The following is a 21028-nucleotide window of genomic DNA, read 5'->3' on the forward strand; positions in this document are numbered from 1 at the left end:
GGGCAAAAGAGGAAAGTCAACACAATTGGTGGCTTCTTCCAGTCAGCACCCCAGCCAGCCCCTGTGAGGAGGAGAGGATTTCCTCCTTCTTGAGCTTGATTTCTGGCAGTGTGATTTTTAGAAAAACAGAGCTCCATTGCACTGGCTCATGGAGGGGTGTGACAGAAATGATTAATGGGCTGCCGGCCTGATCTGAGGAAAGATTAGAACAAATGAATAGAAATAGGTTGTCTGCTGGGGGGGAGGGGACTTCTAAACGGGAAGGGAGCTTTGGCAGTGGGGCCCCCTGTGCCCCGTCCGGTGTGAGGGTCGTCCCTGCGGCCACCGCACCGGGGAGCACACTGCCAGGCTGGCAGCCGCAGGCAGCCACATCATCTTTTCAAGGCCCCGTGGCCCACAAAACGGAAGGTAAAGGGGGCTCTCTTCTTGCTGGCTCGCCACAATGTGACTTCGCAAGAACACCTGGGTTTGGAAGACGCTGGGAGTCTCCATTGTCGGTGTGTGGCAGGGGACATTTGCCACTGGGCATCCGCGAAACCGTGCAGTCATTTAGGAACGATGCGCATGCACCTTTTCTCTGAAGGGCCGGGAACGGAGGGTGCTGCCTTAAAAGCAGGCAGTCTTCAGTTTTAATTTGAAATTCCGTGTTGGAATGTTCATCCCAGGCTTGCTTGGGCCAGCCGTGGTGGATGTCAGCGATACGACAGATCCGGAGAGGTGGTATCTCCCCTCCCTAAGCCGATGAAGTGTAATCTTATTAGAGAATGAGAGAATGTCTCGGCCGGCCCTACCGTCATGGTCATTCCAAGACTATTTCTGCTCCTAAGGCAAGAGCCTGTAAAGACAATATTTTTAGGATAGAATTAAAAAAAAAAAAAAAAAAAAAAAATATATATATATATATATATATATATATATATATATATATATATGTTAGTCTCCCTTACTATATTTTAAGATTATGGGCATCCAAGCCTTCATTTGGGGGGAAAATATTTCGTTTTTGTGGCTCTTGCCTACCTACTTAGGTTAGCCACCTGTAGAGTACGGATGGGCGATTTCAAGCTTAGGGGCCACCCTTGGCTGGGGTCCTGGGTCCTTGCCTCCGTGGAATGCGTTAAGGGTTGTCTTTCTGCAAAGTGTTGGATCCTCAGGTGACCTGGGCCAGAGAGAGAGGAAGGGGAGCCCGTAATGCCAAAGCCGCACTTCTTCTCTTATATCCATCGCTGCCTCCAGATGGAGAGCACCGGACTTGTCCCTGGTGGTGCACATTGCTTCCCTCCTGTGATCTACGGAGGACAGACCTGAACCGAGGTCACAGGCCAAGGTTTTACTAAACAATAGGATGGCGTTTGAAGGCCTTTCTGTATCCGAAACGAGGATGAGTGGTACCTGAGGGTTCGCTGCACAGGTGTGAAAGGAACCATTTTTGCTGAGCCAGTTCCTAGCGGGGCTTTTCCTTCCCCTAGAGGCCCAGGAAGTGACTCTAGCGTTGTAAGCTAAGGGCAGAACTCAAGGCATTTTTTTTCTAACTTCTGTTCTGTCAGATGACGTAAAATAGCCTGATGACATCACGTCAGAGTCTCTGTTTTCAGATGATACAGAGCATGGACATTGTAGGATCGTGTTCAGTGTATTCTGGCTATTAATATTAAGACTCTGTGAAAGCAGGGGTACCTGGGGAGCTCAGTCGGTTAAGCGTCCCACTTCAGCTCAGGTCATGATCTCAGGGTTTGTGGGTTCGAGCCCCGCATCCGGCGCTGTGCTGACAGCTCAGAGCCTGGAGCCTGCTTCAGATTCTGTGTCTGCCTCTCCCTCTCTGCCCCTCCCCGGCTCGTACTCTGTCTGTCTCTCAAAAATGAACATTAAAAAAATTGTTTAAGACTTTGTGAAAGCAACGCATGCATTTTCTAAAGGTTCCTATGGGTGTGTATATGGATAGATCATATCTTGTTGAAAGCAGGGTTAAAGACAAGCAGCCTATCAAGCTACAAGTCCCCATAGTGTCTGGTCACAAGTGGGTGGACAAACATTGAAGGATTTATCTTATTAGACTGTCCAGGCATAAACCTCTCCACCATGGGATTAATCCCCTGTCCACTTACATGGGTGGCCGTCTTCTCAACACTCCGAGAGGAAAGTTGTCTTTAATTCGCTGATGCCTGCCAAGCAAATGCGACTATATAATGTTTAATTCATTGTTATCGTCAGAAATTAAATTGGGGTTTTTTCAGAGCAGACCATTCCACACCATGCGTCTGCAGGCTCAGTTTTCTTTATTTGCTAGAATGACTGTGGAAAATCTTGCTCATTATGTCTTTTGAGTCTTTCTCTTTCTTCCAGGTTTTCTAGATGTGTTACTGCATTGCGTTTCCTGAGCTTTACTCGTTATCAATTAAATATCCGTTTATTTGCTTTTCTTCTGCTCAGCTTTTTTTCTTATCCTCAGCTTTTTCTAATTGCAAAACAAATTCATATGAGATGTCAGCTATTGACAGGGGTCAAAGGTAACTAAAAATCATGCCTCGAAGAAGCACATCTGTGTGTTTCCCTATGACTGGATTTGTAATTACATGTGGTATTTCATAGACCTGCGTGTGGTCATTCTCAGACATAGACTTTGACCTCTCGGGGTCTTTAATAGCTCATGTTTCAGAGCTTACTGTGTGTTAGGCACAGTCCGAAGCATCTTACAAGTGTTACCACTTAGAGGTCTCACCAATACCTGCTGATGTCGATATCGGTTATTACCTTCTTTATACGGATGACAAAAATGAGCCCAAAGAGGTAAAATAGAGTATCAGAACCCATAGGCTTTTAAGAAGCACGGGCTGGGATATTAACCCAAATCACCAGGCTATAGAGTCCATGTGTTTAACCACTGGGCTATACTACCTCTCACTGATGTTCAAGATGCAGTGATTATGGTCCTTGTATTTAGATAGATGATAATGACTGTAGGGACATCTATATCGGTCATTTCAGATATGTATTTAGATGTTATGAGTGGGTGTTAAGCCTTTTCCAAGATGCGTTGTGTGGGGAGGGAAGAAAACCCTCATCATTTGAGTGGGAATAATTCTCAGTCATGATTATCGTATTCACAAGAGATAGAGCCAGAATTAAAGAGGCACAAGGTGCAAATGTCTGTGCTATCTCCGGAGAACAGCCCAGACCCTGGGAATCATGTGTGTTAAGACATCCTTGGAATAGCTTGATAGTCTGGAAAATCTCAGTGCCTGGTTCCAGACTGAGCCCCATGTGGGAGACTGAGTTATTTTTACCCACTTTGTAGGGGAAGCTCTTGGATGATGGAGAAGGATTTTCAAGAGCGCATGAAGGCTGAAAACCACTCCACGAAAGGGTCATGGATGGAATCTACACTTTTGCCAGATTCTTTTTGAGAATTGCAGGTTGTTCAAAATAAGGGATGGGTAGAGCCAAGCCCATTCATCTACGTATCTACATTAATGCATTCCTTCCAGATGTCTTAAAACAGCAGCTATCAGAGAAATAGACCCATATTTCTAGTGTGTGGGGGCGGAGAATGGGTGCTCTATTGTCTATCCCTGTATTTCAGTACAAATATGTGATTTAAAGATAGTTACGATGAATAGAATTTGCTCTCAAAAGATAATTCTGCGTTGTGATGTTTATATTGTGAAACCAACCATCCGTGTGGGGTTTTTGTTTGTTTGTTTTGTTTTTCTATTGGGAACTTGAATGTAACAAACCCCAATATTGTCTATAAGGAGACCTAAAGTTGCATTGGGGCCTAAGTGAATTATTTTATTTTCATATGACCAAAAAAAAAAAAGAAAAAAAACCATTTACTTGACAGATGGCATCATCAGAAGATTATTTTAAATAACCGAGGCCTCCTAATGCTGTAAAAACGGATTGCATTTTTTTTTTTCATTTTTCCACTAGTGTTTCAGGCACACACCTATTGCATCAAGCAAGGGAGGCAAGTCTGTGGGGCATTGATGGATTCCTTATTTTATTAAATTTTTACTTGGACGTTTGATGTTAAAAAGCAATCTAAATCTACCATATATCAATGGGTCTCTTCATAAAGCTATGATTTTAACATCTGTGACTTTTTCCCTCAATTTTTTGAGTGTCAGAAAAATGAAGAATTTCTTCTTCAGGGTCGACAGGGCCTGCAAAATGATACATAATTTAAAGCATCAATCAACCTGCCCGGCCCCTCCCTGTAAGGTTAAAAAATACCATTCCCCACTTTCTTAGTGATGTCCCGTATTTAACATACACAAATCCTTCACTTTTAGAGATCCTGGGATGTTGAGAAATATGAAATGATTTCACATTGAACTCAAAAACAACAGCAGCAGTAACAGAATGGACCCTTTCAACCCACACGCGCACATGTGCTTAAACATATGCACACACACATGCACACACACACACACACACACACACACACTAAGAAGCAAAGGTATTCGGGGAATACAAAGTTTCCCCAGGGAAGATTTTGTGAGAACGGTTTAGCTAGCATTTCATAGGAGATCCTGAGGATTGCTTCTGTCCATGATCCATTCCGTGGCCTGAAGAACGTTCAGATTGAATTTACTTGGCTATATGCACAACCACTATCATGTGGAATTTTGTTTCAAATAGGGCTATTAAAATAGTGCTGGTCCATATCTTTTTGATGCTTCTGATATTTATGTGTTCACTGTGTCTAAAAGATTTACTTCTTCTTTAAGTTCTATCATCAATTTATTTACAACTAGATGCACCTGCATTTGATCAAACATTTGGTGGTGGTTTCATATCCACCAGAAGTCAGTTGTGTGTGCAAAACAGACATTCCTGCGTGTTTGGTAAGTGTTCTTGCAGTTACAGCCCAAGGTTAACAGTATTTCTCTAAAGCCAAAAAAAAATCCAGTTATAATAACCATTTTGTCTGGAGGAGAAGATATTTTTTGACATTTTAAATGTATACATCCATACATATGCTCAAGATGTACATAAATATATTGTATAAAATGCTGAAGATATTTGACAGTTTATTGTTTTATTAACATTTATAAGATGATTTCCCAAATCTCCGTTTTCACAGAGGACTACATAGTATACCTTCAAAAATATTTTAAGGGGTTTTTTTTTTTCCAGCACTTTTTCATAAGAACAATCCATCAGTTGCCCATTGTGATTATAATTTTACAACATAATTGTACCTTCTATTGACAACTTCTCAGGCATTAACTAATTATGCCATTTAATAAAATTATAGTAATTGCATTAAAAGATTATCTGTTGAAAATTTAAAAGGACACTCTTCACTATTCTCGCGTATTTTCATGTTTATATTTTCAACTCTACAACTGAATTGCACTTTCAGACAGAATCATAGCTATGCGGACTGAAATCAGCTGGCATTTTGGAGCGTCCCAATTTTGACTAGTAAGCGTTAGATCTAATTTTTTTTCTTTTCAGATCTTCTTCTTCTTCTTCTTCTTCTTCTTCTTCTTCTTCTTCTTCTTTTTAATTCCTGGAAGAGCATACATGGCCAGTCTTCACATGGCCCCATTCGATAGCAAGTGAATGGTTAACTCTCACTTTTGTATTATAGGTCCAGGCTCTGTATGGGAATGCTTCTGTCGTTACCTACTGCTTCCCCTACACTTTCTATCGGGATGCGCTCAGACACACACATTTTCTGCCTTCTGTGATTTTTCAGGCTGGGGGCCATGATCTTTGGCAGATTCCAGTGAATTCAGGCTAGTTCTAGGTCTCTCTACTGTCCAGAGATACCCATACTGTTCATTTAAACTTGGTCCCGAGCGTAGGGTCTTAAATCTTTGCGAAAGAAAAGCCTCTAGAGACGATGTCACTCCTTGACCCAGCCAATGCCTTCTTCAGGCTTGCCCCCTTTCATTCCCTTCCTCGCTTTCCACAATCATTGCATGCATGTCCCGCGTCCCATGTACGGTTAGATATTGGGATACAAACATGAAACTGTCATGCTAAGTCCTTACTGGTCTCTTATCCAGCACCCCCCTCTCTTTCCCCATCTCCCTCCATTCATCCCTCTCTCTTCCTCTTTCTCATCCATCTGCCCCTCCTTCCAGCTGCTCCCCAGCACCTCTCCCCATTTCTCTTGCCACCCGCCTGCTTCTCTCCCCTACCCTCTTACATCTGAAACCACAGAGGTGCCACACAATGATTAAAGCACTCCATAAGAAAAATCAAATTTGTCCTTTGGAGATCAACTTAGATAATATTCCTGAGGATAATTTAAAAGTATTAAATGGGCTACACATGTGGGTAGGGATTATTATCTGATACAACGATCGGTAGGCACGGTGTTGTTCTAACTCAGAGGCCTCTCTAAAGCAGGCGCACGCACACGCGTAGGGCACATAGTTGCTGCTTCCTTGCAAAGGATGTTATGTGAGGACTTGTGGAGGACCTGTTCCAGGACAGGGCAGAAGTGCAAATCATAGTATTATATGCCATACAATTAGCGTTCAAGAGTCACCTCTTTTTAGCGCTGATTCACGTGCTTGGAACCACCAAATGCAAAGCATGTGGTTCTATCTTTAAAGCTATAGAGTACTAAAAAAAAAAAAAAAAGCTATGAGCTGTGAGAATATTCTTCATGTTTGACCTAACCTAATTAATTCTTCACATCAAAGGTGAAGAAATTGTATTTCTATGCCCTAATAGTTCAGGTTAATGTCAAACACTAAAGGCACATTCAGTGTAACGTGGCTGTGTGATAGAAGGATCGTATTAGGACCCCGGGAGCTCCAGAACGAAAAAGGCCCTGTGTACCCGTTAGGTACACAGTAGGCTTCTAATGAGTGCTTCTTGGAAGGGTGCTAGAATCAGTGAAGACCATCTTTTACCAGATAATGCTTTCTTTTATTATTTATTTATTTTTAGTTAACGTTTATTTATTTTTGAGACAGAGACAGAGCATGAACGGGGGAGGGGCAGAGAGAGAGGGAGACATAGAATCGGAAGCAGGCTCCAGGCTCTGAACCATCAGCCCAGAGCCCGACGCGGGGCTCGAACTCACGGACCGCGAGATCGTGACCTGAGCTGACGTCGGACGCTTAACCGACTGAGCCACCCAGGCGCCCCGATAATGCTTTCTTTTTATTCTAACTTCTCCTCTGACTGTAACAGCCTAGGTCCCCATCAGAGGGTACAGTCCATAGACCGCCTTCATCATAACCTCGTTTAAGGTGACTTTTCCTACCTTTTTCTCAAGGCTGCCTATCCAGAGTGGGTGCTAATCTACAGCAAAAGGGCCACAAGACAGCCAGTGGTAGGGGAATGAAAGGAACTAACAAGTCTCTAACCCGGGTCAATAGCCCCTGAATGTCCGGGGGATTTTATTTGTGATTCTTATAGAGATGAGTACTTCTCCATCTCTCCCTCTGTTTCTATATGTGACGCCTGGATGATGCAAGCGTCTTGCACGACGCCAAAATGGAAAAGAATATCTAGAAATAGAAGCAGAGGAAGAAAGAGCACCAGAGTGTGTGAAAACAGTCCTAAGTGATTCCCTGCGTTGGTCTGGACCTGTTGAAGAGTGTTGGTCAGTGCTTGTATTTCTGGCTAATTTGATACAGTCTTTTTTTTTTTTTTTTTTTCTTTTGTGGTCCGAGCTTCGTCGTTTGTTTCTAAGCTGTCATTTTTATTAGTCTCTCTGGCTGATCTTTGGGGCTCCCCATCAGGTGGCGTGTGTTCTCCGTTGTCTGGCTGGGCTTGGCAAGCCGATGGCCCTTTTATTGCCGTGTGCAATGCGGGCATGCCTGCCTTAGCCTGTAGCCTGTAATTAGACCCACCACGGGTGACAGTTACAGGAGAGCCTGGTAATCATTCTAGCTGCCTGATCTGATGTTTATGGAGAGAAACCTTCTTTGTGGTCTGGTTAGGGTTTACTCTGCTATATTGTACTTTTGCCCTTTGATTTATGATTTAGGAAGGCGTGTTTGGCTACCTCTTTTCCTCCCTTGGTGTTGTGTCGTTGGCTTTTTAGATCACAGCTCATTTTTTGGCGATTTTCAGCGGCCGATATTCCAGCCCTCACGTTCACTAAAAAAGATGCGAAGACAATTAAAATCCAGTTCAATCTTTTATCATCTAAGCCGTATTTCTGCACGGTGTTCATTGACTTCTAATGTCACTGGGATTTTTTTAGAGTTCGACGCCGTATCTTTTTCGTTGGCCCTTTACTTTTTTATTTCTGAGCAGGCTTTTAAAAATTTTTGCTTTAAGTCATTGAAGAGGCTTGATTCAAAACCAAAGAAGTGCTTCAACTTGTCAAAAAAAACAGGGAGTGGGGAGAAGAAAGAAATACACTTCTTAGCTCACTTGGTGTTGAAAACAAGACCCTCGTGGCTTCCGTTCGAACTCTGGAGAAGCATGGAGCTATAGAATGTTAAATCGGAGGACCTTTCACATTCGTCCGCATGAGAAGGAACTGAAGCCTTCAGGAAAGGGATTTTTCCCAAGGCCTCCTGGCTTGTGAGAACACAGGATGCTTAGCCCCTGTACCGCCTGTGTGATACGTGATGTGTGCTGTCATAAACTTTGCAGTTATGGTTTTAGCTCATGAGTATGAACTACATCTACACAGTAGCCGAGAATTATGTTATTGAAAATGAAAGTAGCCTTTTCCCCATGTCTTACGTTTGAGAAATATTCTATAAGTCCGCAGACCTGCTTCTCAGAAGGGTAATATGCCCCGGAAGAACAAAAATCTGTATCATTACTCTGTGTGCATCTGGGTACCCCGTTGCTTTCAGGTGACGGGGCTTTCTAATCCAGACTTTAGGGTGACAGTGACAAAGATAACATGATGATCGTGATGGTGGTGATAATCTGTGCTTTCGTGTGTTTTAAGTTTTGACCTCTGCTCTTAAAACCTGTTCTTTATTGGGCTACAGTAAAATGCGTAGTCTCATCTTTGTCTTTTGTTTAAAAGCAACAGAACACTAAGTATGAATTTGCTAATATATTTTTTCCCCTCTGGAAGAAGTCAGGCATGTGCAATTAAAAACTTTTTTGGAAGCTATTCGCTAGCAAAAACTGCCTTCCTTGGGAACCATTGAAGTCCTCACAATTTTTGTAAGGAAATTTCCATGGGCTAACTTTCCATCAGAAGTTGCAAAATTAGAAAATGTGATGTGTGTTTTGCTGTTAAAAAAAAAAAAAAATGGCTGCCTGTGGCCACAGTCACCTACACCTCTTTCATAAATTTAATTTTGCATTTCATTGGTGATTTTTATGTATTTAGTAATGTGTATTTTTTCAGAAGATAGATAATCGATATCCCTAAAATTTGGTTCACCCCAATACGCACATACAGACACAAAAGAGAGGACAAGGAGGAAGAAGAAGAGAAGAAAGGAAAAGAAAAAAAAAAAAGAATGGCAAATAGCCTATTGCTTGAGTTTACTTAAAGATAATCCTGCAGGTGGCGATAGAAACTCATAAATGATAAAAGTCCAAGGTAAATTTCTGTGGATTGCTTCTTGGGGATTTTAATTTCAGCAATTTATTTTTAATTTAATACAATCATCTACAAGCAGAAATCATTATGTGAGTTTAAGGAAAAAACTTGGAGTGTTGTATAATCTCTGAGTTTATAATCACTTACTCAGATATTCTATGGTGTTCATCTTTAGGCACAAGGGATGAGATCTGGATTATTGTCAAATTGGTATAGATTTCATAGGACAACCATTTAAAGCCCATTTTTTCCACTCTTAACTTTAGTTTTCTTAACCAAAATTTTATGCCTATGCCATTGGTCAGGTTTATAAAGTCCTTTGCTATTGAGTACGAAGTTGCTTAGGTGCAGTGCTTGCTTGCTGTGTGTGTGTGCATGTGTGCGTATGTGTGTGTTTACGTGTGTGTACACAGACCTTCACATCAGAGTATTAAATCCAGTTTTTTCAGGAGGGCATTTTCTTCCTTAGCTAATTGTTCATGGTTAGTTTTAATCTGAGTAGGATCACGAATTGCTTGAAAGCTATTTTACCCATGGATTAAAAACATAACATAAGCACTTTCTTTAAAACATTAGAAGAGGCATAGTGGATATGGTAACATTCTTTCCATTTATTTTCATGATTTCATTTTGGACCTTAGGCATTGTCAAAGTAAAGTGAAAGCATTCAGTCGATCTTTCTTCACTGCTTGTTAAGGTTTGAAAGTTCTTAAATTGCTTTTTGTGAGTATATATTTTCATTTGCCATTTTTTTCCCTTAGATTTGGGTTTGAAGATGCTAACTCTGAAACGATTTGCTTAAACATAAAGCTAATAAGCAGCTCTCCTTTTTTCTTGCAGTCTCATTCAAAAATCCTTCGCAGTACACATTTCTTGATTCTAAGAAAATGTAATTATTTTGGTTCAAATGCTTTAGACTTTAGATCTTGAGTGTCTTGAACGGACAGCTGTGATGGTCTTGAGCAAATTATGTGAATTTTGGCCTTTGTCTCTCTTCTGAACATTTCACTAGGTCTTGTGATAAAGTTCAGAACAATAAGGTCTTGTATACCATAAGCTCGGATACAGAATTTCCTATAATGGAAGAGGGAGGAAAAGAAAAAAAGGAGCAGAAAAGAAACCTTCTAGCCTTCTTACATTCTGTTTCAATTGCTATCCCAATTACTCATGAGGGAGAAAAGTGGAAAGTAAGTCAGACTCTCAGAAAACCTATTTTGCTGTCTTCCTATAAAGAATATTCAGTTCTCTGCTCTGTTAGCAGCTGACCAAAATCTAATCCATTAAAAAATATATCGCAGTAAGCAGTTCTTGAAAATGTTTATAATAAATGGTAAAAGCCAAGCTTCCACTGTGAGATTAGCTTGGAACAGGATGTGTTCATCAGGAAATAGGTTATTGCCTGACCAGTGTGCCCTGTCTCGTAACCCGCAGGACAGATGAAGATTTAAAAGCTTGCAGTGCGAGGAGTTTGTTTGATTTCCCCTCTTTGCTTTCTTTTGCATATTCCAGCGCGGCTGATCACACAGGGCATTTTCCTCCATGAATCCATTATGAAGTTCATCTTGTTTTAGAGGTTGCCCCCCCCCCCGGCCCCCCTGCAGCCCATACTCATGGAATGACCTATGCATATTAACGCCACTCTTGTCTCCCCTTATCCGCGGTTTTGTTTTCCATGGTTTTAGTGGCTGGGTGTGAACCTTGGTCTAGGAGCAGATGATCTTCTCTGATGTTATGTCAGAAGGTCACTGTAGCCTAATACTCCGTCACCGCGCCCACGTCATTCACCGCCCTTCATCTCTCTGCATAGGCATTTTATTCTCTCACATCATCACAGGAAGAAGGGCATGTATAGTAAGATATTTTAAGGGAGAGAGAGAGAGAGAGAGAGCATATACACATAACTTTCGTTATAGGATGTTGTAATTGTTCTGTTTTGTTATCATCCGTCTCTGTTGTGAATCTCTTACCGTGCCTAAATTTACACATTAAGTTTTATCCCAGATATGTAGTATAGGAAGAACAGTATATAAAAGGGCTCGGTACTATTTGTGGTTTCAGACAATCCACTGGGGGGGTCTTGGGAGGCACCCCCCGCAGGTAAAAAGGGCCTATTGTAATTCACTTTTACAGAACAGACTCTGTAGCTTTAAAAAATAATAAGAGAATCGTGAAAGACTCTTTTCCAGAAGTCTAGACTTACTCTCTCCCTCCCTCCCCCCCCCCCCCCACTCCGCCCATCTTAAAGATACAGGAAATAGAGCAGAGGATTAAGGTGATTTTCCTGCTTTTGCTTGATTGCAGTCCAGTCTCAGACCTAGTGGGCAGTGGTGCTCATGAATAATGCCTTCTCTGTGGATGATACCTATAGTAACACACACGGAGTGACTAAAAGATCAAATATGCTGGCTAAAAAGCCTTAGGGAAGCATTATGTGTCTGAGGTCTGATCTATTGTCTAGGAGGTCGGAGAGTGTTAATGCACTCTGCAAAGATTACACTCCCACTCTAATTGCTATGGCACTTCCTTAAAGGATTTAAACAGTCAGGAAAGGTGACGCTCCTTGTCAGTTTTTGTCTTCTGCCTGCAGTTGAAGTCTATCTGTCTTTCCACTGAGACCACTAGATCAAGTAACCTAGCCATCGGGAAAGGCGCAAACTCTGAATGAAGAGGGAAAGCAAAGAGAGGGGTTATTTACAGTTCCATTATGACTTGCTCTTTAAATGCTTTGCATTCCATTTCTGGTGTTTATGTTGTGAAAATGACAGCATATCTGTGTGCCTGGGGGGTGGGGCTGAAAAGAGTCTAAGGCTTCACCTTGATTTTTGATCAGATTTGTTTTCATAATCTTTTCTCCATGCCGTGAGGCCCAGTGTGGCATCTTGGATTTGGGTTATTTCGGTTCAAGACCCGGAGGACAGTGGACTTAAGCGTTTCCTCTGTGCCGTCCCTCCCCAACACACACACACACACACACACACACACACACACACACCCATGCTGAAATGTTTATCCTGAATTAGGCATTTACAAGACTGACCCACCCGGAGGACCTGATAACTTTGTCCAGACCATCACTGTAAATTTCAAATGTTGTGCAAACACGTTCTTAAAAAGCTCCCTTCTGCCTTAGAGAATGCTTCTGAAATCCTGCGTGTCCAGGAGCTGACAGAGTAATGTTATCAGACCCTGTATCTCTTACGTTGCTTGGATTATAACTCAGTATTTTCTAAATGCCGCTGCAAAGCTTCAAGGAAGGTTTTCCAGTTCTTCTATGACAGGAGTTTAGGAAATATTGGGGATCTGTATGTTTGAGCCAGAATATTGAATCCTTAAATTGATAGTGTGCATTGCTGCAGGAGTGGGGAGGACATGCTTGCCTTTCGCCCTGAGCGTTTTCTACCCGCTCTGCACGGTTGCATTGTTGCGAGGTAAGAATTCCTCTTAGATCAGTTCAAATCGCTAATATATGTGGCTTAGAGCCTGCAGTATAATATTTATGCAGCTTCCAAAAGAGACTTGGGAGGATTCCCTGTAATTCAAGATGGTAGTCTGAATGATGGGTGTAGGATTTTTTTTTTTTTTTTAAGAAATCCTTGTTTGTCCTGTGGGATTTTCACACTTTTCGCCTGACGGCACTGTATTTTACTCCTACTGTATAAAGCTGTCAGTGTGTTCGTTATATGTGTCTCCTGAACACTCTGAGCAGATGACAAGAACAATGGCTGGAGGGGAAGAAACACATTTGAATCAACATCTTCAGAGCAGAATTGCTGTAGCGTCTCCTGTTCCCGCTCCTACGCGGACTGTCCCTCACACTTTGCCTTGTTGCACGTTCCCTCGCGCTGTTGGTAGATTACACCGAATGTTTCATCTGTATATAAAAATTAAAAATTCAAACAAAAATCTGGCCCACATAAGAACAGGCCCTTTGGGCATATGGTTCATTATGCAATATTCGTTTAATTACTAAAACACTTGGGATGGCTTTCCTGCCCTTACTTTCAACTTGCAAAGTTGGATCTCTTCTGTTGCACAGAAAATGTAGCACAGAATTCTGAAGGAGCAGAAAAAGGAAAAGCAAAAAAAAAAAAAAAAAAAAAAAAAAAGAGCCTTTGAAGAAATTACTGGAATTCACCAAAAGGAAGTAGGATTCTCAGGATGAAGCCAGTGGAAATAAGGATTTTTCTCTCTCTCCCCCCACACCCACCTCTCTCTTTGGTCTCTTTCTCCCTCCCATTAGGCCAGTTTTACTGTGGTTAGTTTATATAAATGCAAACAGGGCGGGAACACAAGACTCAGGATTCAGGTTTCAAGTACATTCCCTCTGTGGGACTCCAGTGTCTCCATGAAGCTGGCTAAGTTTTATTGGTTCGAAGGGGAGTACTCTGAAAGTGTGCCTTTAATTGATTTTTCAGGGCAAACAGGTGGTGATGGTTTAGACATGTCCTAGCCTCAGTGCCACTCCTAATTTGAGGCTGCACGTATAATAGCTTTATTAAAATATACAATCTCCTGGCTTTGCTTTTACCTGAACATCTGCCTCTTGGTCTTTAAAGGGCCTTTTAAAATATTTTCATTCTGTGCTTAAATGGATCACATCCTAGAAAGGCTGGAGGAAGTCTTTATTTTCTACTCATGGCATCAGACATTATTTTTGGTTTGAAATGAAAGACGTTACAATGCAGGCAGCATCTTTGAATAGGATCGTTGTTGTTTTAGAAATTTTTGTGGTTGTCATTGTTGTGGGCACATTTGTTTACGTGATGTGACAGTGATTTGAACATAAGAGGCCAAAAACTGAATTTGTCAATCCTGGGTTTTGATTTGAACTTTTATTTTTGGTGAGCAAAAGATTGAGTGAGCAGCTGTGTGTGAGTGTATATGAGTGTGTGTGTGTGTGTGTGTACGTACTTAAATACCCCATCTTGGGTTTCTTCCTGGTTTATAGTGATGTCTCAGTGTTGTAGGAAAGCTCTTCAGATTCCGCCTGATCGAAATAAACGTGGGATTCCTAAAAGCATGTTTAAGGAAAGGAGGATCCAAACCTTGGCCTCATGTTTGTTTTTAGAGGCAAGTATGTGTGGCCCGCATATAAGCAGTTCTCTTTTTGATGAAGCAAATAGATAGTTTATCCAAGTAATGGGAGACCATCTAAGGCATGCTCGATAGGATTCCTAAAGGGATTACTCTTTGCTGTAAATAGCATCTCTCTGTCATCACTATTGGAGGGTTCCTGAAGGAAAGCACCTTAGTCTGGTTTAAGCACATTGAATATGTACAGAGCTATTGCAGACTTCATGTGAACGGGTTGCAAGCCTACTTCTTTTAGTGCCAGAAATAAAGCTACAAGCAGAGTAACTTAATACAGTGAACTGTTTTACTTGATCACTGCACTAATGCTAATTAGATACACTTGCTTTATTACCCAGAGCGATTTCTTCTGTATTCATTCTGATCTAATCTTTCTGTGAACATGAAGGAGTCAGTCGCAAGTGTGAAGTTTAAGCTTACAGTCGCCACTGTGGCCTGATGTTCATGTGACCAAAGTCAGAGAACACTTTTCGAGAATGCTTTGTCCACGTGGAGTACAGTTCGAGCCCCAGTGGATTTCTACCACGGAGGGTGCCCACAGTGCCAACGGTTACACATCTGAAAGAAGTGAGATACTTATCTGTATTAATGGGATTTTTCCTTGACCCCTTCCAGATACCCAGCTTTTTGGGGAATAAATAAATGTGTGAGGATTTGTCCTCCCTTCCTTTAATCAGAGCAGAGAATTTGCCGATGGCTTTGAAAGATACATTTACCGAGATCAGACGTTCTGTGGCTCCATTACCAGTTTCTGCGAAAACGCGTGATGAGACATTTATTATCTGGTTGTAGACCTGAAATGATAATCCTTCCAGGAGGTAAAAGCTGATAGTTGGAGCCCATTAGTTGCTTTCTTTCATTTAGTTCCGAGCGTTTCTACTTTGTGAACTAGTTGTTCTGCCTTTATGCGTAATGTGGGACTTTTATTTTGTTTTACTTATTTATTTTGAGAGAGAGAGAGAGAATGAGCAGGGGAGGGGCAGAGAGAGAGGGAGAGAGAGAATCCCAAGCAGGCTCCGTGCCGTCAGTACAGAACTCGACGAGGGGCTCGAGCTCACGAGCCCTGAGATCCTGACCTGAACTGAAATCAAGAGTTAGATGCTTAATTGACTGAGCCACCCAGGCACCTCAGATGGGGGCTTTTATTGGGCCATGGGCGATCGTGGGACTTGGTCCCATTTATATAATGTCACCAAGAAATGGAAAGTATACAGGTGGCCACTAGCCACTACAGTGGCCAGTAGCCTGATACAAACATGAAAGTGATGGGATTTTAATAAATGCTTTGTACTTAAAGGAGGGAAAATATCATGCATTTAGTATTGAGCTTATATAAATACAAGTTAGAAGCATTCTTTTCTGTTTTTAGAAAGTCGCAAGGTATGTTCAGAAGGGGAAAATAAGTTAACAAAACCTGCATGTCTAGAAGAATACAGTGTAAAAGTCTCCAGCCTATAGTTAATTTTAAGATTATATGGACTTATGTATAGACTTCTTTTAAATCAGAATGGAATTAGCTATATCTGTAGAAACATCCGCATTTTTCTTTTACACAGAAAAGTGTTCTTGTGAAATCGGAAGTTTGAAAATTACATAAATTGTTTACTCCAGCTGTCACGGAAGATACTAAAAGTAGGAAACACCTAATTCAGGTGTCTTTCTGCAAAAGTACTGGGAGAAGACTCCCCGCACAAAACCAGAACTAGCTGGCAGAGTTTTGTCCTTAAGGGATAAGGCAAGAGGCCCAGTTTGACTTTTTGCCCCCAGTGAACGGACCAGACGACTATGTCATGTAGAAACGGTCAAAGACAATGCCAAATGAACACCAGAAATGGCATATTTTGATGCTCCAGAGAACAAATGGTTAATGAGTCTTGATTTGGTAAACTTTTCCTCTCTCTGTATATGACATGATGTAGAGGTGCAGGTAAGTAGGAACTTTTTACTGGAGGACAAGGGAGAAAAGTGAGGGTCGGGCCAGCGAAGGGCATTTCAGTTTGGAGCCCAAGCCAAGTTGACGTTTGCCAAAACCTTTCTTCCATGATGGGTGCCTCTGTTCCCTTTACCTCTTTCTAGGTGGAGGCTGGACCAGGAGGAACACATCCCTTTCTAGACCCTGGCTCCTGCCAAAAGTGTAGAATTCACTTTCTGGCCAGTCTACACAGCCCTTCCCAGCTTCCCTAGGGAAATCGTTTCCCATTATACCACTTGACTAGTTTTCTGTTGCTCGTCTAACAAATTCCCATACATGAAGTGGCATTAGACAGCACAGATTTATTATCTTATAGTTCTGGAGGACAGGAGTCTACCCCAGATCTCACTGGATCTAAAATCAAGATGTTAGAAGGGCTGTGTTCTATTCTGGTGGCTCTAAGGGAGAATCTATTTGCTTTCCTTTTCCAACTTATAGAGGCTGTCCAAGTTCCCTGGCTCATGATCCCCTCTCCATCTTCGCATTCCAGCAAAGGCACGTTGTTGAGTCCTCACATGGCGTCACTCTGACCTTGCTGTGCTCTCACATCTTTTCCTTTCTTCTTCTGCCTCTGCCCTCCACCTTGAAGGACTAACCCTCGTGATTACATTCGACTCCACCAGGTAATCCATGATGAACTCCCAATGTGAACGTTAGAGGATTAGCAGCCCTAACTCCATCTGTAACCTTAGTTTCCCCCTGAACTGTAACATATTCATTTTTCTGCCTACCCCAGCTAGGCCCTTCATCGCCCAATTGTGGCGTTTCGTTCATGTTGCATTCTGATGAATGAAGATTTATGAAACGCGCATTGGCCCCTTGCATAAGTTCATAGGAAGTAATTCAGTGAGGCGTTCATTTGGGAGGAGGGAAGAGGTCACGGACCGTGGACATTTCAGTCAAGAGTGGCTGGGAGAACTGCAATTACAAATATACCAAAGTCACATGTTATCGGCAACGTGGAAAGATTTCTGGTATTTGGTCAGCTCGGTGGGCTTCTCTCATGGCGGCTGGTATATGGAGGGCTTTATGCCTAGGAGGAAGCAGTGTGCCTGCTCACAGAGTGGATCTCGGGTGTGAGAACCCCAACAAGGAGAGGAATAGGTGGGGCTGGTTTCAGAGGCCAACTAAAAGGGGTGAGGAGACCAGGAATGAGTCCAAGGGTTGTCCAGGACTCAGAAATAATTCCTGGTGAGTGGAGGAGTATAACTGGGCATCAAATGTGTGGTGTTTCCCCATGCAACTCCCCACAGTTCATCCAAATCCAAACCATGTTTAAAGAACCTAAAACAGCCTGTGTGCTCTTTAAAACACCCCTGAGCATCCCAGACAGAGGAGATCTTGTTCTTTCTCCCGGGCTATTGCATTTCCTTCCTGAATTTTTTTCTTCGGTTTCTCACTGCATTACTCCGTTCCCATGAGTAAGAGCGCTTTGCTGCCAAGATTATCTAGTTGAATATCTGATCCTGGTTTTTTTTTGTGTGTGTGTTTCGTTTACAATCACATCTTCAACTTGTTACTGTGACCTGCGGGTCTTTCCACTAACTGACCCCCGATTAGCACTCCAACCTTCTCTCCAGTCTCGTTTCTCTATGATCCATCCCAATGAGTTGTCTTACCATCTTTAAAGATGTGAAGCCTTTATTGATTGATTGATTGATTGATTGATTGATTTTTACCTCTGTTGTGTCTTTTGCTCACGCTATCCTTCTCTTACTAAAGAGAAAGTTAGTTGAAACAAAGCACTGCCACTCTCTAGCATTGGGCAAACACAAAGAAATAACTTACTAAATAGCTTATCTTTGAGCCAGTGAATGGCCTGCGTGCTTTTCTAGAGAAATAATTAGTGACATTGAGGCCAACCAACCCTATCTTCCAAGTGGCTTTCTTCATGCTTTTATTACTGTCCCTTGACTTGGGTTCAGTCATTCATCCGCTTTAAGAATCATGGCAGTGATGATGCCTCCTCCCTTCTGTCATTGCATTGAGTCCTTCCAACAATGCTTGGGGAAGATATTACTGTTCTCATTTTACAGATGAAAAAAAGGCTATGTAGCATTTCCACGAGCTGCGAGTATCCGCTGCGAGGATAGAACCACGATTTAGAGCCAATCAAAATGAATACGTCCTAAGCACCATTAAATACATGCTTCATGTTAAAAAATGTAATTGCCTCACCACTGTTGGAGATGACACAACAGGAAAGCGTGTAGCATAGTAGTTAAGGGCACTCAGCTCCACAGTCAAACTCACTACAAATCAAATTGTTAATAATTTTATTTTCTCATTTAAAATGTTCTTTTGATGACTATGCAATCGTATATAATGATGTGCTCTGCTATTTTTATTTACAACCATATGTGAATAAGATACCATGAGAAACTCTAATTTCGGTGTGTGTGTGTGTGTGTGTGTGTGTGTGTGTGTGTGTGTATGTATGCATGCAGAGATAGTTTATACTGGTAGATGCTGGATGATGGAAACTGTCATTTTGTTCCTGTTTTCTTTTTTTCTTTTTTTTTTAAATAATAGCAAGTGCCCCGTACATACATAATAAACACTCCATGAAGGTTCGTTGAATGGATGTTTGAATTGATTTCAGTTCCTCAGTTTTCATTGATTTGGAACCCATGGTATATTTGACTGCCTTGACTTTCTGGGCATTGATGTAGATGGAAATAAACCTCTAATCAGAACTTTCTCCTGCTCACCCTTTTCAAGCCACACACAAATGTTCACATGCTGGGGGGGTGCGGGGTATTGCAGCGGGGGAATATTTGTAATTCATGTATCTGGAGTATCTCAGGTTCTGTTCTCTTGAACTTGTATAAAGCCATAGTTTAGATTCTGATTTAGGGCTTCCTGGTCTACCTTCCAGACCACTACAAGCAGCCTTGTGTTGTGACATCATCCAACTGCAGTGTTGGGTAACAAGTTGTTGAAATGCAAAGGATACAGTTAGACTTTTAATGCTCATCTTGACTGTAGTTTCAGTTCAATAAATCTTTGAGTATCTATTACATACAAGACACTGTCCTATGTTTTATGTAATTTATGCAAATTATATATGCTTCAGGATTTCAAAGAGTAAAACTTGAACAAAATGACCATGATGCCAGGCAAATGTATTTTGAACCAGTTATAAGGTATCATGAAACACCAAGTAACATAATGGCTTATCCCAGTCAGGGGAACCAATGAGAAAGAAAAAAATAAAATTAAATTAAAAAAAGAACATTCCTAGAGGCACTTAGACTGAGAGGAACTGAGAAATAAAACATAGGCAGTTTTTAAGAAAGGTAAATTTTTGTGTGCCTAGAATTTAGAAAATATGGTAGGAGAGAGTCAGTAAAAACAATAGATGTACGTTTGGGCCATATTTGGATTTGATCCCCTTGGATCTCATATTAATAGTTGTAGACTCTGTCTCTAGAGAGCAGGCAGACACAAAAGGCTTTGAGCAGGAGTGCACCATGATGAGAACTAAGCTTTGGGTTATTACTTTGGCCTTGATGTGAAAAGTTAGGAAATAGAGAAAAGTATTATGATAATACATGCATTTGAAGTTTATTAGAGTAATCTGGGCCAGAGATTGTAAACTTGCAAACAACAGGGGCCATATTTGGTTCAGTGTGTGTGTGTGTGTGTGTGTTTTAGTTATTTGGTTTCTGTCTTTTCTCCTTTTCTTCTTTATTTTTAAATAAATTTTGTAAATGTTTATTTTTGAGAGAGAGAGAGAGACAGAGCATGAGCAGGGGAGGAACAGAGAGAGAGGGAGACACAGATCTGAAGCGGGCTCTGAGCTGTCAGCAGAGAGCCTGATGTGGGGGTTTAAACCACAAACCGTGAGATCATGACGTGAGCCTTAACTGGACGCTTAACCAACTGAGGCACCCAGGCACCCCTCTTTTCTTCTTTATTCCCCACCCTGGACTTCCTTACTTTCCAGATCAGTTCTTTGTCCGTATCATTTGTAAACCAATATATGGCTGCTTGGGAGCCCTCAATTGCATGGCCTTTGAAAGCATTCTTAAGTCAGTGCAAAATCATACCCATTGTGTCTAGTGGTATGTTACCTGCCATAAAAAAAATTAATGTAAAATATAGTGTATATATAAGGGAGTTTATAAAACTATGCATATGTGCGTACAAGTTAAGGAATAACCATTAAGAAATACTTGTGTGCCTATCACCCAACTTGAAAATTAAAAATCCCCATTATCTTCGAAGCCCTTTTCCTTTTGCCTCTTTGTGATCGAATCCTTCTTCATTCCTCTTCCCCAGAAGTAATGGTGACACTGAATATTGTGTCATTCTCTCACTGTCCATTGTAGTTTCGCCAACTTTGTGTCTGTCTCTGAACAGAGTAATTCAATTTTGTCTGTTTTTTGGAGAGTGGATAAAAGCAATCACAATACTTTAATGCCTTACTCTGCGGGTTGCAAATTCACTCAAAATAGTATTTTTGA

General features: G+C 41.5%; 1 protein-coding gene and 1 long non-coding RNA gene across 7 annotated transcripts in view; both read left to right on the forward strand.

The window, feature by feature from the left end:
* LOC132668744 (uncharacterized) overlaps nucleotides 1-21028 on the forward strand; it is a 324417-nt gene that overhangs the window by 222676 nt on the left and 80713 nt on the right. The gene's annotated exons all lie outside the window — the stretch shown is intronic.
* MCTP2 (multiple C2 and transmembrane domain containing 2) overlaps nucleotides 1-21028 on the forward strand; it is a 239439-nt gene that overhangs the window by 166696 nt on the left and 51715 nt on the right. The window contains exon 18 of one of the 6 annotated variants that reach the window (XM_078448971.2): nucleotides 3296-9436. The exons of the other annotated variants lie outside the window; for them this stretch is intronic. Within the exon in view, the coding sequence (XP_078305097.2) occupies nucleotides 3296-3346 (51 nt within the window). The 3' untranslated portion in view covers nucleotides 3347-9436. Of the gene's footprint in view, nucleotides 1-3295; nucleotides 9437-21028 lie in introns of those variants that run through there. 6 annotated transcript variants of the gene reach the window in all.

Source organism: Panthera onca, chromosome B3, assembly GCF_046562875.1.
Source record: "Panthera onca isolate mPanOnc1 chromosome B3, mPanOnc1 haplotype 2, whole genome shotgun sequence".
Lineage (NCBI taxonomy): Eukaryota > Metazoa > Chordata > Mammalia > Carnivora > Felidae > Panthera > Panthera onca.